Source organism: Microplitis mediator, chromosome 10 (assembly GCF_029852145.1).
Source record: "Microplitis mediator isolate UGA2020A chromosome 10, iyMicMedi2.1, whole genome shotgun sequence".
Taxonomy (NCBI): Eukaryota; Metazoa; Arthropoda; class Insecta; order Hymenoptera; family Braconidae; genus Microplitis; species Microplitis mediator.
The window spans coordinates 1,784,919-1,798,385 of record NC_079978.1 but is presented as its reverse complement, the minus strand read 5'-3'; the positions used below and the strand labels follow the sequence as shown (position 1 = coordinate 1,798,385).

At 33.6% G+C, this 13,467-nt stretch overlaps 3 protein-coding genes across 3 annotated transcripts; all 3 read right to left on the bottom strand.

The window, feature by feature from the left end:
* Positions 1-35: 35 nt before the first annotated feature.
* On the bottom strand, positions 36-3,972 carry LOC130676512 (FERM domain-containing protein 8). Its single transcript, XM_057482790.1, has 6 exons — positions 3,157-3,972; positions 2,521-2,973; positions 1,974-2,428; positions 1,521-1,679; positions 1,261-1,429; positions 36-174 (listed from the first exon to the last, which is right to left on the bottom strand). The coding sequence occupies exons 1-6, from the start codon at positions 3,245-3,247 to the stop codon at positions 134-136; spliced, it is 1,368 nt and encodes a 455-aa protein (XP_057338773.1). The 5' UTR covers positions 3,248-3,972; the 3' UTR covers positions 36-133.
* Positions 3,973-4,116: 144 nt separating this feature from the next.
* Positions 4,117-6,633, bottom strand: LOC130676513 (eukaryotic initiation factor 4A-III). The gene is made up of 5 exons (XM_057482791.1): positions 6,409-6,633; positions 5,961-6,296; positions 5,672-5,894; positions 5,327-5,581; positions 4,117-4,610 (listed from the first exon to the last, which is right to left on the bottom strand). Exons 1-5 carry the CDS (start codon positions 6,551-6,553, stop codon positions 4,358-4,360), a joined length of 1,212 nt encoding a protein of 403 aa, XP_057338774.1. The 5' UTR covers positions 6,554-6,633; the 3' UTR covers positions 4,117-4,357.
* A 1,763-nt stretch (positions 6,634-8,396) lies between these two features.
* Positions 8,397-11,557, bottom strand: LOC130675717 (uncharacterized). Its single transcript, XM_057481552.1, has 3 exons — positions 11,129-11,557; positions 10,843-11,041; positions 8,397-9,671 (listed from the first exon to the last, which is right to left on the bottom strand). Exons 1-3 carry the CDS (start codon positions 11,455-11,457, stop codon positions 8,397-8,399), a joined length of 1,803 nt encoding a protein of 600 aa, XP_057337535.1. The 5' UTR covers positions 11,458-11,557.
* Positions 11,558-13,467: the final 1,910 nt, after the last annotated feature.

Genomic DNA, 13,467 nt, shown 5'->3' with positions numbered 1-13,467 from the left:
TTTTCTTTTTCTTTTAATTTTTTTATTTCGATGAAAATACATCCTCGCGGAAAGTCTTTTTTATCAATATCACGATTATTCTATACTTAATTTTGGTCATGAACACGTGTGCACGAGAAATAAGGGTGTAATATCATTGAAAAGACCACGAACCCATTTGTCCAATGCAACGACCTATAATTATATTCCATTAGTTATTATCAATAAAAATAATAATAATAATTTGTCATTAAAGGAATTACGGCTTTCCTGATCTACTCCATTGACAAAAAATTTTTTAAATTCTACACTTCGCAAGATTGAGTACATGTAGATATCAATTCTATATACGCACTGCGATACCATACATTAATAGAATAAAATCTAAGTCTTAAGGGGTAACGGTAACCGATTTTCAATTCAATTTAATTTTCGCACAAACACTAGAAACCTAAAATAGAGAATCTTTAGCGTTTTTTAAAACCTTACTAGAGCGCTAGAAATTTCGTATTTTCAAAAATTCTAATTTGTCTCTGAGAAAAATTGTTTTAAGTTCTCATTTACTCAACTAGTGCAACAAAGATAGTCCCGTTTATTTTTCTGAATGTGAGAAAGAGGTCCGGTAGCGTATCCCCTTAGGACGCGTTTTGTTCAGTAAATGGGAAATTTGTCCAATTTTTTCTCATAAACAAATGGAAGTTATCAAAAAATTGAGGTGTACTTCGCTAGTTAATACACGGAAAGATTGGAATCCAACTGGTTACTGTTCTGCACCCGACTCATTACGGTGTTGAAAAAAAATGCTCGGTTGTGGTGCAGCACCACAACCGAGCATTTTTTTTCAGCATCGTACTGAGTCGGATGTAGAATAGTAACCAGTTGGATTCCAATTTTTCCGTGTAGAGTAAAGCATCAGGTCTGTGTCTTTATTTTGCGCTTAGGCCTTTTATTTCAGAGAAAAGTTTGAACAAAATTATCTGATAATCGTTCTTAAGAATGTTATGATTATAGAAACGGTTTCGCCCCGAAAATATTTGCTAAGCTTATCAGTAAAGTTGATGCATGTATACTACTTTATATATCATTTATCAATAATGTTAAAGAGTGACGGCGAATTCTTCTTATAATTGTCAATTAAGTAGATAAGTAAAGCCGTAATTCCGTGAATAACAAACATAAAAATAACTGATCGTTAAGTAAATTCATCATTAATAATAACAACAAAAATAGTGGATTTTATTTGATACTTGAATGCAATGAGAATTAAAAATAAATTATTACCTTGATCGTCAAACGTTGCAAGTGTAAATTTACTGAGTTTATTAGTAAAACTACCGGTGTTTGTTATCACAGAGCCTTCTGTACGATTTTGATTGGCAGAGTCGACACTGTCGTCTGTTAAACGACTGTCTTCGGCGAATACTGAGATCAGAGTATCCATCATTATTGCCTGTGATAAAATATTTAAACGTATAATCGTTAATAAGTTAATTAACGCTACCATAAAATAAAATAATTGAATTTCATTTTTTAATTCTTACTTGTCGGGAAAATACTTGTAATATTTTATAAACCCGTGTACCGTTTTCCCTCACAGGAAATTGAAGAAATAAACAAGGCAGACAATCTGGATTATTTTCATCCGACGGTTTAGCCATTTCCCAACTTAATTCTGAGTATTTTAAACCCAGTAATAAACTCTGTACAAAAAAGTATGTCAGTTAATAATTTTAATTAATTAATAACGACATGTATAATTTCTATAGTAGGGATGTGCAACTCGTCTTCGAAGTGAACTCAATTTCAATATTTGGTTTAAATTTCACATATTAAATTTGAACGCGCATCAAATATCAAAAATTTTCGTTCAATTTAATAAATTTCTAAATTTACTCAATAACAAAAAATTTTTCATTTATTTGAATTTTAAAAATAATTTGAAAATTAATCAAGTTTGAATTATTTGCACACTTCTATTACATATAAATACTTACACACTGAGAGTCATCAACAATATAAACTCCCGTAGTATTGATAGCAATAAGAACAGGTTGATCTCGGTTAGTGATCCAGGATGCGAGACCACGGACCGGGCGTTCAATTTGACCGTGAAAAAAGGCAGCTCCGTAACTAGGTAACCCCCAACAAAACTCCAAGTACTTTCTCACAAGTTTACGGGAATTTGGGTTAGTACCCGAGTGGTTGGGTATCCGCTTATACTGTTCGAGTAGCCGCGCCTCGGGCGCACCTTTCCCACCCACCAGACCCAGACCGAACCCCAGTCCGAACAATACACTAGGTGACGTATAATGATGTGGTAAAAACTTGGCCCGATGCTTCCTGAAGTACGCTAATGTATGCGTTTGAGCATTGTAAGGTCCGAGCTCTATCCTCGCTTGCAGAGCACCCAGACTTGCGTACCTCGCCTGTCCTTCGCATGGATACCTTCCTAAAATAACAAGACCAATTAATCTGGTAATCAATAAGGCCGCTGATTTATTCATTAACTAATCAATTAATAAATCAGACTCGAGCTCGTACCTTCCAGAACATTGTGCCTCGCTTCTGCATACAGCAGCTCCACAACCTTCGGTTCCTTTATTTGCTCTTCGTCTTTTTTGGACAGAAAAACGTTTCTCCTGACGTAGAGAAGCGGCTCCTCCTCGGAGCGGCCTCTCCTCGACCCATATTTACCAACTAATTTATTCCACCTGGCAGCGAGCTCGATAGGTCGGTGATTCGGTCTCAGCTGGAGCTCCAGTTCCGACGAGCACATCCACATCGCGAACACAGGCTGGCTATTTGTCGCCGAGGGCACTCGTGATAGTCCCAGTTCAGCTTCGGTTTGAACTATCGATAAAATATGTTGAGCTGATAAATTTCTCTCGACTTCCATCGTCAGCAATACACCTGACATTAAATAGACAGCAATACGAATTTTTTTTTGCGCTATATGTTGATGATTTACTGGTTCTAATTTAGAAGGTTGCAATTCTGTAAATAAATAACGAGTTAATTTCATTTTAAAAACTCTCACTATCAACACCATTAACAAATATATATGTCACTAATTTTTTATCCCAACAAAACAATTATCTAATGGAATAAAACATGAGCGAGTCATACATCAACTACGATAATTAAAACTAGAACTAAAAAAAAAAAAAAATTACTTACGAGGCAACACATAACAATCTTTTTTATACCCATTTTGAAAACGACGAACAGGCTGTTGCCTTCTCATCGCACAGTCTTCTTGTTGATCCATATTTATAAATATTTAATAACAAAATCACCAATACAACAAATTTATTGACAAAATAATTTATCTTACACTTTTAAATTTTTTAATTATAAATTACCTAGATTATTTACTTTACAAAATTTAAATTACCCCAGGCAATATTCTTGTGTGATATCGAGTTACTCCAATAATTTATATGTCTCCTCATTATTTTAATAACAACAGTGTAACAATAAATTAATTTCATCTTTTGTTTACACCGGATGCTTTAGACGTCACGATCAGTATTTTTATCGTTAAAAACATTTGACTTTTATTATTAACTGGTGTTATTTTAAATGTTAAGTTTAACATTTATATTTAAAACACATTGAGCTTTGTTGTTGTTATTGAATGCCGTTAATACTTATTATTATTATTATTAATATAATATAGTACATATATTTATAATATAATATATATATATATTGAATACCATTGAAGTATATTTACAGACACTTGTATACAAAGTTTTATAAAACAATTAATGAAGAATCCAAAGTCGATAGTTGACGTTCTGCGGTGCAGTAAATATAACAATTTGCTCTATTATATGTACACTCGTGAGCAATACATAGAGTACATAGACACAGAATAGCATTGGAGTTGGGGTTGTTATTGATTTCTTAAAACTCTCTCTCTTTTACTGCACACGCGGGGCTCTGATACTGACCGAGCAGATTAATTTTCCTGTACCAAAACGCTTGCGCGTCATCTCCGATGTTTACTCTCGTGTCAAACCATTCGCATAAACACCTTACCCACACCCAGTCTCGTTACTTTTATTTATTTATTTATTTTATAAATTTATCGCTGATAACATCAACAATAAAAACGTCTGTCTACTGACACACTTATTTTTTTACTTGGTATTTTATTATTTATTAGTCTTAGCTTACAATACTTAGTCTATATTATAAACATTTTATTTAAAATGATAATTTACGGAATAGATTTGAATACATTGGATTTTAAATTAAATATTTGATTATCCGTGCACCGTAAATACAGCTTGGGTTGGTTATTTAATTTAAACTTACAAAAAAAATAATAATAATTTATTTGTTACTATTTATTATAGTAGCGGTGGATTGTTTAAATCAAGTCAGCAACGTTCATGGGCATCTCGTCGATTTGCGTTGAGTAATATTGCTCAATATCACGGAGAATACGGATGTCGTCAGTCTTAACGAAGTTTATGGAAACACCCTTACGTCCGAATCGTCCTGATCTACCTATTCGGTGGATGTACAACTCACGGTTGTTTGGTAAATCGTAGTTTATAACTAGAGATACTTGTTGGACATCAATACCACGTGCCCAGACGTCTGTAGTAATCAAAACACGGCTGAAAAATTTAATAATAATTATTATATTTTTTATTTTTATGCTACTTAAATATATTTTTATTTATTACAGTAGTAAAGTAAGAGACTCAGTACCCAATTAGGAAACTAGTACCCGATCAGAGAACTAGTACTCGATCAGGAAATTAGTACTCGATCAGGAAACTAGTACTCGATCAGAGAACTAGTACTCGATCAGAGAACTAGTACTCGATCAGGAAACTAGTACTCGATCAGGAAACTAGTACCCGATAAGGGAACTAGTGCCCAAGCAGAGAACTAGTACTCGATCATTCATATATTTACTCAATATAGATATACAAATACTTGGAGTAATTGAGTACTAATTCCCTGATCGAATATTAGCTTACGTGTAAAAAAGAATATGATCTAAAAATTTTTGAGTCTTCTTAAAAATTAATAACTAGAAATTAAAGTCGATTTAGAAAATTTTAAAAGTTCTATTACTTCGATGACATTGAAAAATTTTTTTAAATATCTTGGTTACCGCATTAGCTGGTGGGACATTTGGCTCCAAAATTTACCAACCTTTATTTTATATATAAATTAATGTTATTTTGAATTAAATAAGGACATAGTTACTAAAAATAATAAATTTTAAATAAAATGTCTGTGTTGAGTTAGCGTTAAATCAGCTCTGACATAAAATACTAAATCGACTTTAATTTTTAAAATTTAATTGTCTGCTAAATTATACCTTTGTCCGGATCTGAACTCCTTCATAATGTTATCACGTTCTTTCTGCGGCATGTCTCCATGCATTGAACAGACTGTAAAATTAGCCTCGCGCATTTTCTCCGTAAGCCAGTCGACCTTACGTTTAGTATTGCAAAAGATAACAGCCTGGGTGATGGTCAAAGTGTCGTATAAATCGCAAAGAGTATCAAATTTCCACTCTTCACGTTCTACTGCTACGAAAAATTGCTTTATGCCTTCGAGTGTCAACTCATCACTGAAAAATTAATTTGTTCATTAGTTGGTACATAAAATAAAACTATTATTTTTTTTTTAGTAAATAAATAAATTGTCCGAGTTAATTTACCGTTTGACAAGAATCCGAATAGGGTCGGTCATAAATTTAGAAGTCATTTCAAGAATTTCGTGTGGTAATGTAGCAGATACCAGTACGACTTGTGTCGCTGGTGGTAGATAACGATAGACATCATAAATTTGTTCTTTGAATCCCTTGTTTAACATTTCGTCGGACTCATCAAGTACCAGCATCTTAATGGCTCTGGTTCTCAGCACTCGTCTCTTGATCATGTCTGAATAAAAAATATATTTAGTAACAATTTAAATGTTTAAAAGATAAATAAATTTAAAATATTTACCAAAGACACGTCCAGGAGTACCAGACACCACGTGCTGTCCATAATCCAGTTTCCTGATGTCCTCGCCGAGATTGGTGCCACCGATGCAGGCATGACACTGGACATTCATGAAGTCTCCTAAGGCCAGAATAACTTTCTGAATTTGAACGGCCAACTCCCGAGTTGGCGAAAGAACTAGCACTTGAGTTTCGCGGATTTGAGTGTCCAGAGACTGGAGAATGGAAATGGAGAAAGTTGCTGTTTTACCAGTACCGGACTGTGCTTGTGCTATCACATCCCGGCCTTTCATTATGGGTTTTATGGAACGTTGCTGGATAGCAGACGGTTTTTCAAAACCTAAACACACAAATAATAAGTCAGGTTTCAAATTAATTAATATAAAAATGCGAATGTTTTTTTTTTAGGTTAGATTTTTTTTGGAAAGTTTGATAGCAGATTGATGGCTTACCGTAAGCGTAAATTCCACGTAATAATTCATCACGCAGACCCATGTTGTCAAATGTGTTGATAACTTCGACATCTTCGCTGGTTTCAAATTCAACGTTTGATAAATCTTCTGTTTGGGCAACACGACGTGATTTTCCCTCAGCCATTTTGATCACTTATGATTTATTTTTGCTTTTGCCTGTTTCCTGATGCTACGATCACGATCACTGTTGCTTCGGGACAAGTCGTGGAGCGAGCGAACCTCGGCTGTTTTCGGTCACGCGCAAGCGCGATCGCCATTTTGAAAAAAGCGGCAATTTATGAGTGTGAATGTAGTAGACATCAGACAAATTTAAAATTATAAATAATTAAAAAAAAAATATTTATAAAAAATGCACTTATTAATTTCAAAATTTTTTAAATGTCTATTTTAAAAAAATTTTACTTCATTAATTATTTACTCTATTTATTAATAATTAAGAAATTGTCAGATGTCTGCTACTTTCAGACTCATAAATCTGACGCGAAAAAATTAGGCGCGCATTTTAAGTTTGAAAATAAACTCCGAGGATACTCGTCAAATACAGTAACGCGCAGCATCGCGAAAATTCAAAATTGAAATTTAATCATTTTATTAAAAATTACGTGTGTCAATAATTATATTAATTAGAGTGCATTCGGATTACTTACCGAGTGGTATGATACTTACGCAGTCGCAAAGCAGACTCCTTGGGTTTGATCTCGCTTCAGGATAATCAAATGCTTCTCATCGAGATTCATAACGGTGAATCAATGCGTGAATTGATCATGCATATATCAACGCAATCACATATGGAAAATTACTTTTTTTTTCTAATATTTTATATTACATAATTCGTGGCATGAAGTAATGGGTTAACTTTGTAATTTTAACTTTTTGTTATTTGATTCATTTTATTAATTTTTTATTTTAATCTTTTACATAACTTTTTTTTATGACTCTTAATACTACTTAAGAATATACTTCAAACGCGGATTTTATAAAAAATAACTTTTTTTTCTTCTTAATTTTATTTTTTAGTTTTTATTACCACATTAGTTCTGATAATGAACATATTTGAACAAAAAAAAAAAAAAAAATACATAATTGAATACAAAAAAAAAATGCATAATTGAAAATAAAAAAAAATACATAATTGAATTAAAAAAAAAAAAATGCATAATTGAAAACAAAAAAAAAATACATAATTGAATACAAAATAAAAAATGCATAATTGAAAACAAAAAAAAATACATAATTGAATACAAAAAAAAATGCATAGTTGAAAACAAAAAAAATACATACAATAATAAAAATTTTTTTGTAATCCTCACTATTAATAAAAAAAAATAACAATTCATCTACTTCATTTAACTAAGAAACAATAATAAAATAATAATTATAAAAAAAATTAAAGGTTTTTATTCATACAGACTAGAATATTTTAATCTGCGAGAATGTTTTTAGTTCAATCGAACAATAATAACGTAATTTTGAGTTTGAAATATCAATCATAATAGTAATAATAAAAATGATAATAGTAATAATACTATTAGCGATAATTATTAGTATATTAAACATTCTTTTGCATTTGAATGTCTATCAAGACTTACAATTTCATTTTTGCATTATTAATAACAATCATAATATTGATGTGCTATTAAATAAATATATAAATAAATATACAAAAAAATAAATAAATAAATGAATAAATATATAAATAAATAAATAAATGAATATATATAAATAAAGAAATAAATAAATATAAAAATAAAAAAATGGATAAATATAAAAATAAATTAATAAATAAATATATAAATAAAGAAATAAATAAATATACAAATAAAAAAATAAATATATAAATAAATTAATTAATAAATATATAAATAAATAAATATATAAATAAATAAATATTTAAATAAATGAATAAATATATAAATAAATAAATAAATATATAAATAAATAAATATATAAATAAATTAATTAATAAATTAACGCCTTTTCCGCTTCCTGCCTCGCTGCAGTTCAATGCTATGGACCGTCTTGAGGTGTCCCGGAATATCGCATGGATAGCGAAACGTAAAAGCACATCCATTCTCGGGACACCGTAGACTTTGCCTCAGCTCGATCGTCCAAGTGTGGAGTACTGCATAGCACCTTTTGAGGTCCATTCCACACTTGACGCATTCAAAACGAGTACCCGACTCATTCTGGAGTCGGATATACTGACTCCAGTCTACTCGCTTGAAGAGCTGAGGATCGTCTACGGCATACAACTCTTTCGCTGACGGTCCAAGCATTGGAACATCCGCGATGTTGTCGAGTCCAAGAGCATGGATCATCGCTTGAGCCTTCTCGTCGTCGGTCGCGTCTTGACGGACGATGGGTGGTTTTGCGTATCGAGGTCGTAATTCGATAGCCGTCGGTAAAGTCAAGGGGTGGTCCGAGACCCTTCTTCGCTTTGACCTCGTAACGGGAGGCGAAGGTTCCGGAGAGTTAATGATCGCTTGCGAACTCGGACCAGGCTGCGGCGAAGGTGTTGAAGGCCTCAACGCTGGACTAGGAAGACGAGGTGGCGTATTAGCCTGACTAGAAGAACTCGACGACGGGCGCGAATGTCGAGGTGGCGTATTAGCCTGACTAGGTGAACTCGACGACGGGCGTGACTGGCGAGGTGGCGTATTAGCCTGACTAGCAGAACTCGACGACGGGCGCGAATATCGAGGTGGTGTGCCTTCCGGAGGTAATGGAGGTTGTTGAGTCGAAGACGAATCTACGCATCTATGCGTAGCAATCTGCTCCCGTAGTGCGTCCCGTTCCGCTCGTAGTTCCTGGATCTCGTTACGAGCAGCCGCAAGTTCAGCTCTCAATTGAATGATGAGAGCTGACTCGTTAGAGCCACTCGCAGGACTCACGGCCACTCCAGGCACCGCCAGAAAAGTGCGTTGGCTCTTAAAACTCCACAATAATTCCATTGTGGAGGCTATGTTGGCCGTGTTGTATGGCGGCTTAATGGATGCCACCAGAAAACGTAGGGTGTTGACTGGTAGGGCATCATTAATGCTGCTCCACAGCGGATGTACGGGTGTTATTGATGATGGCCGATTGATGTACTGGTGGAACCCGGAACTTATCGACGTAATCCACCTAGTGGTCTTGCTAGCAGGAGTCGATGGAGATCCACTAGGTCTGGAGGCATCAACTTCCCTGCCTTCCAGGCCCGGCATGTCGATGACCACACATTTTCGGTGCGTTCTCGTATTGGTCTGTGTAGATAAATTTTTTTTATTTAATTTTTGTAAAAATTAAATTAAAAAAAGGCCATTTGGCATCCGAAATGGAAGTAGATTTCTCACTTCAATCAAACCGTTAATAATAGATGTACCCATTACAACGTTATTTTAAAAAAAAGTAACACAGAAAACAGCATTTTTCATTAGAAAATTTAAAATTGCCACCATTTCTAGAATGCTTAACCGATTCTTATAAATTTTTGAACTTGATCAAGATAATTACCTAAAGAATAAGTATTTACAATTTAATAATTATCCATGAAAATTTTCAAAGATATAAGCAATGGCATTATCACCATAACACATGAGTCAACTATGTAACTTTGAACCCTTATTAAAAGTGGAATCATTATCGTAAAAAAAAAAATAAAAAAAGGAAAATATAGCTTTTTTTATCGGCTATCAAGTTCTTTTTACATAATTAGGATAGATATGCTGGTTAAAAAGTTATTTTCGAAAAAAGCCGAAAAAGTAGGATTTTTCGTTATTTTTTGGATTTCAAATGTCCACCATTTCTAAACTAGTTGACCGATTTTGCTCATCTTCGAACTTAACCAAGCTAATCGTTCATAGAATAAGTGTGCTAAGTTTCATTAAGATCCGTTAAAAATTGTGGACGCTATCGTCGCAACATGCCGCGTTATATTACATATATATATATATATATATATATATATATATAAATATTTATATATATACGAAGAGCTCGAATATGTAGACACAATAATGTTTTCGAGTTCCTTGAGCTCGAAAACAGCGGGATGTTTTGGGGCTGGCCCGCAGGGTCATTCGATAGACCGATTTTTAGTAGATTTCATAGAAATCTATCTTTTGCATTTGTCCTCATGGTGGAATTTTCAAAGAATTTTGCCATCATCTATCATAATTCATCGAGTAGGTTCCAAAAATACCATTGGTTCAAAAGTTTATATATATATATATATATATATATATATATATATATATAAACTTGGGACTCATGTATACGGTATTTTCGAAACCTACTCGAAGAATTATAATAAACGACAAAAATCTATAAAAATTCTATCGTAAGGACAAATAAAAAAATTAGATTTTTATGAAATCTACTGAAAACGGACATAAGAGAAATCTTATGTCGTCAGGATAAAAATCAACAACTCACCAATTCCAGAAGCACAATCCCTCTAGAAGGTGAAGAATGGACTCCATTCTCTTCCTTCAAACGGTTGCTGATCCTGGACTTGAGTTTCGAAATTGGGGCTGCTTCCAATTCCGCCACCGGTATAAACTTGGAGCAACCCATCCGGACATTCCGAGTCTTCACCATGTCCCGAAAATTACTTTCGGAACATTCCTCAGCTCTGTAAAAAAAAAAAAAAACGATTTATTACTTCCAAATAAAATGACAATTTTTATCAGAAGAGTGAGTAAATGAATGATTTCCTTACTTAAAAACGACCTCAGGGTTGTTGAGGTATCCATAAAAAAAATGAAGGAGACCCAAGGTCCTACCCTCATCCCCGAATAGTGTGGTGGTTTTGCCGCTACCCGTCCTCCCGTACACGAAAATTGCTGGGGTCGGAGGTTGGGTAGAAGGTGGAGTTGCCACTTCAATGCTGTGGCGAATGAAGTTCAGCATGGCAGTGTCGTCTTCAGTAAATAAATCAAGCTTAAGGGATTTCCCGTTAAACTTGACGTTGTTACCAGAAACGCCAAAACCAGCAGAGTTAGAAACCCCATCCTTCCACCCTTTCAATATAAATAAGTCCGGCTTCATGTCTGAAACAAGAATGAGTTAACTAGTTAATTATGATGAACTCTACTCAATCAATTAATCTCTACTTAATTATAAGTATACAGGATTTGTGAATTTCTGACAGGTCGTGTTCAGTCCGAAATAGTCTAGGGTTGTAGGTCATAGATTTCTGATAGAAATAATCACCGAATTTAATCGATTCTATAAAAAAATGTAGATACTACAAGCTTTGAAATTAAAAACATGATAATTTGACAACTCTTGGATCTCGCCAAATCGCGTCCAAAGACCCGAAAGTCGTCAAATTATCATGTTTTGAAGTATAAGAGCTTGTGGGATCTATAATTTTTCGTAAAATCAATCAAAGCTTGTAGTTATTTTCATTAGGAATTCATGCCCTACAACCCTAGAAAATCCCATGCCTAAAATGGGTAAAAATCGCAATTTCGGACCTATATTTTCACCTGTAGGATTTAATTTTCGATCGATTGAGCTAAAAATCAGTTCGCGAGTACCTGTGACTCGAACTGCACAGATCAGAGGTCTAATGGTCCCTCCGGTGCTTAGAATGGGTAAAGATCGCGATTTCGGACCTATATTTTCACCTGTAGAAATAAATTTTCGATTGATTAAGCTGAAAATCGGTTTGCATGTACCTAGCGTTGCCCCAAGTCAAAAAAGACAATGCCTGTGACTCGAACTGCACAGAGCAATGGTCTTATGGACCCACAAGTGTCTTAAATTGATAAAAATCACGATTTCGGATCTATATTTTCACCCGTAGGATTTGATATTCAATTGATTAAGCTAAAAATTGGTTCGCAAGTACCTGTGACTCGAACTGCAGAGAGCAGTGGTCTAATGGTCCCTCCGGTGCCTAGAGTGGGTAAAAATTGTGATTTCGGACCTATATTTTCACCTGTAGGATTTAATTTTCAATTGATTGAGCTAAAAATTGGTTTGTATGTACCTAGCGATGCCCCAAGTTAAAAAAGACAATACCTGTGACTCAAACTGCACAGAGCAGTGGTCTTATGGACCCACAAGTGCCTTGAATGGGTAAAAATTGCGATGTTGGACCTGTATTTCACCTGTAGGATTTAATTTTTAATTGATTGAGCTAAAAATTGGTTCGCAAGTACCTGTGACTCAAACTGCACAGAGCAGTGGTCTAATGGTCCTTCCGGTGCCTAGAATGGGTAAAAATTACGATTTCAGACCTATATTTCCACCTGTAGGATTTAATTTTCAATCGATTGAGCTAAAAATTGGTTTGTTAATTACGCATCTCGTGCTAAATAATTGTATGTAAAAAAAAAAAAAATTGAATGCTCTGTTCAATATTTACTTAAATAAGTATGAATAGAAAGAAAATAAGATTGAACGGCGCATCTCTTGCTCAAATAATTATTAAATGGTCATGAAGTTCAATTGTGCTTGAAGAATTGTATGTAATAGAGAAAAAAATTAAATTTTCTGTTTAATAAAAAGAGAAGACATCTTTGTTTAAATATATATATACTTATTACTTACAGGAACTAGAATAGATAGGGCCGTACAGGCCCTACCGCTGGTTTATCATCATCGTATAAAAAAGACATTTATGAATTTACAAATGATAATGGCAAATAATTGTAAAAAGAATTACTAAATTGACATAAAATTTGTTGAGAAAAATGTTATGTAGTAATGATTTCAAGAAGACCAATTAAAATTCAAAATAAATTCATTCATTAACTAATTGGAAATGTATCGTTTGGAATGATATATCAATTCGTTGAAGACCGTAGTGAAAAAAGAAAAAAGAAACTTATTATAAAATTTGCTCTGATAGATTAAAATTTGTCATTTGGTAAAATATAGCTTGTGTAAGAAAAAAAAAACAAATGTATTGCTCAATTATTCATCGAAAAATTAAAAAAAGAATTGCTTATTTGGTTGATATTGATGATTTTAGGAAATGAAATCATTGTTTACAATGGAATGTAGGTAACTACGAGAAACGATTTGGTGAAAGTAATTGTAAAAATG

Coding starts and splice junctions, on each gene's coding strand:
- LOC130676512 (XM_057482790.1), bottom strand. CDS start 3,247: ATGGATCAACAAGAAGACTGTGCGATGAGAAGGCAACAGCCTGTTCGT. Junction 2,974..3,156: donor AGATTGTTATGTGTTGCCTC/GTAAGTAATTTT, acceptor ATTTATTTACAG/AATTGCAACCTTCTAAATTA. Junction 1,430..1,520: donor TACAAGTATTTTCCCGACAA/GTAAGAATTAAA, acceptor ATTTTATCACAG/GCAATAATGATGGATACTCT.
- LOC130676513 (XM_057482791.1), bottom strand. CDS start 6,553: ATGGCTGAGGGAAAATCACGTCGTGTTGCCCAAACAGAAGATTTATCA. Junction 6,297..6,408: donor ACGTGGAATTTACGCTTACG/GTAAGCCATCAA, acceptor TTGTGTGTTTAG/GTTTTGAAAAACCGTCTGCT. Junction 5,582..5,671: donor ATTCGGATTCTTGTCAAACG/GTAAATTAACTC, acceptor TTAATTTTTCAG/TGATGAGTTGACACTCGAAG.
- LOC130675717 (XM_057481552.1), bottom strand. CDS start 11,457: ATGAAGCCGGACTTATTTATATTGAAAGGGTGGAAGGATGGGGTTTCT. Junction 11,042..11,128: donor AACCCTGAGGTCGTTTTTAA/GTAAGGAAATCA, acceptor TTTTTTTTACAG/AGCTGAGGAATGTTCCGAAA. Junction 9,672..10,842: donor GGATTGTGCTTCTGGAATTG/GTGAGTTGTTGA, acceptor TTATCTACACAG/ACCAATACGAGAACGCACCG.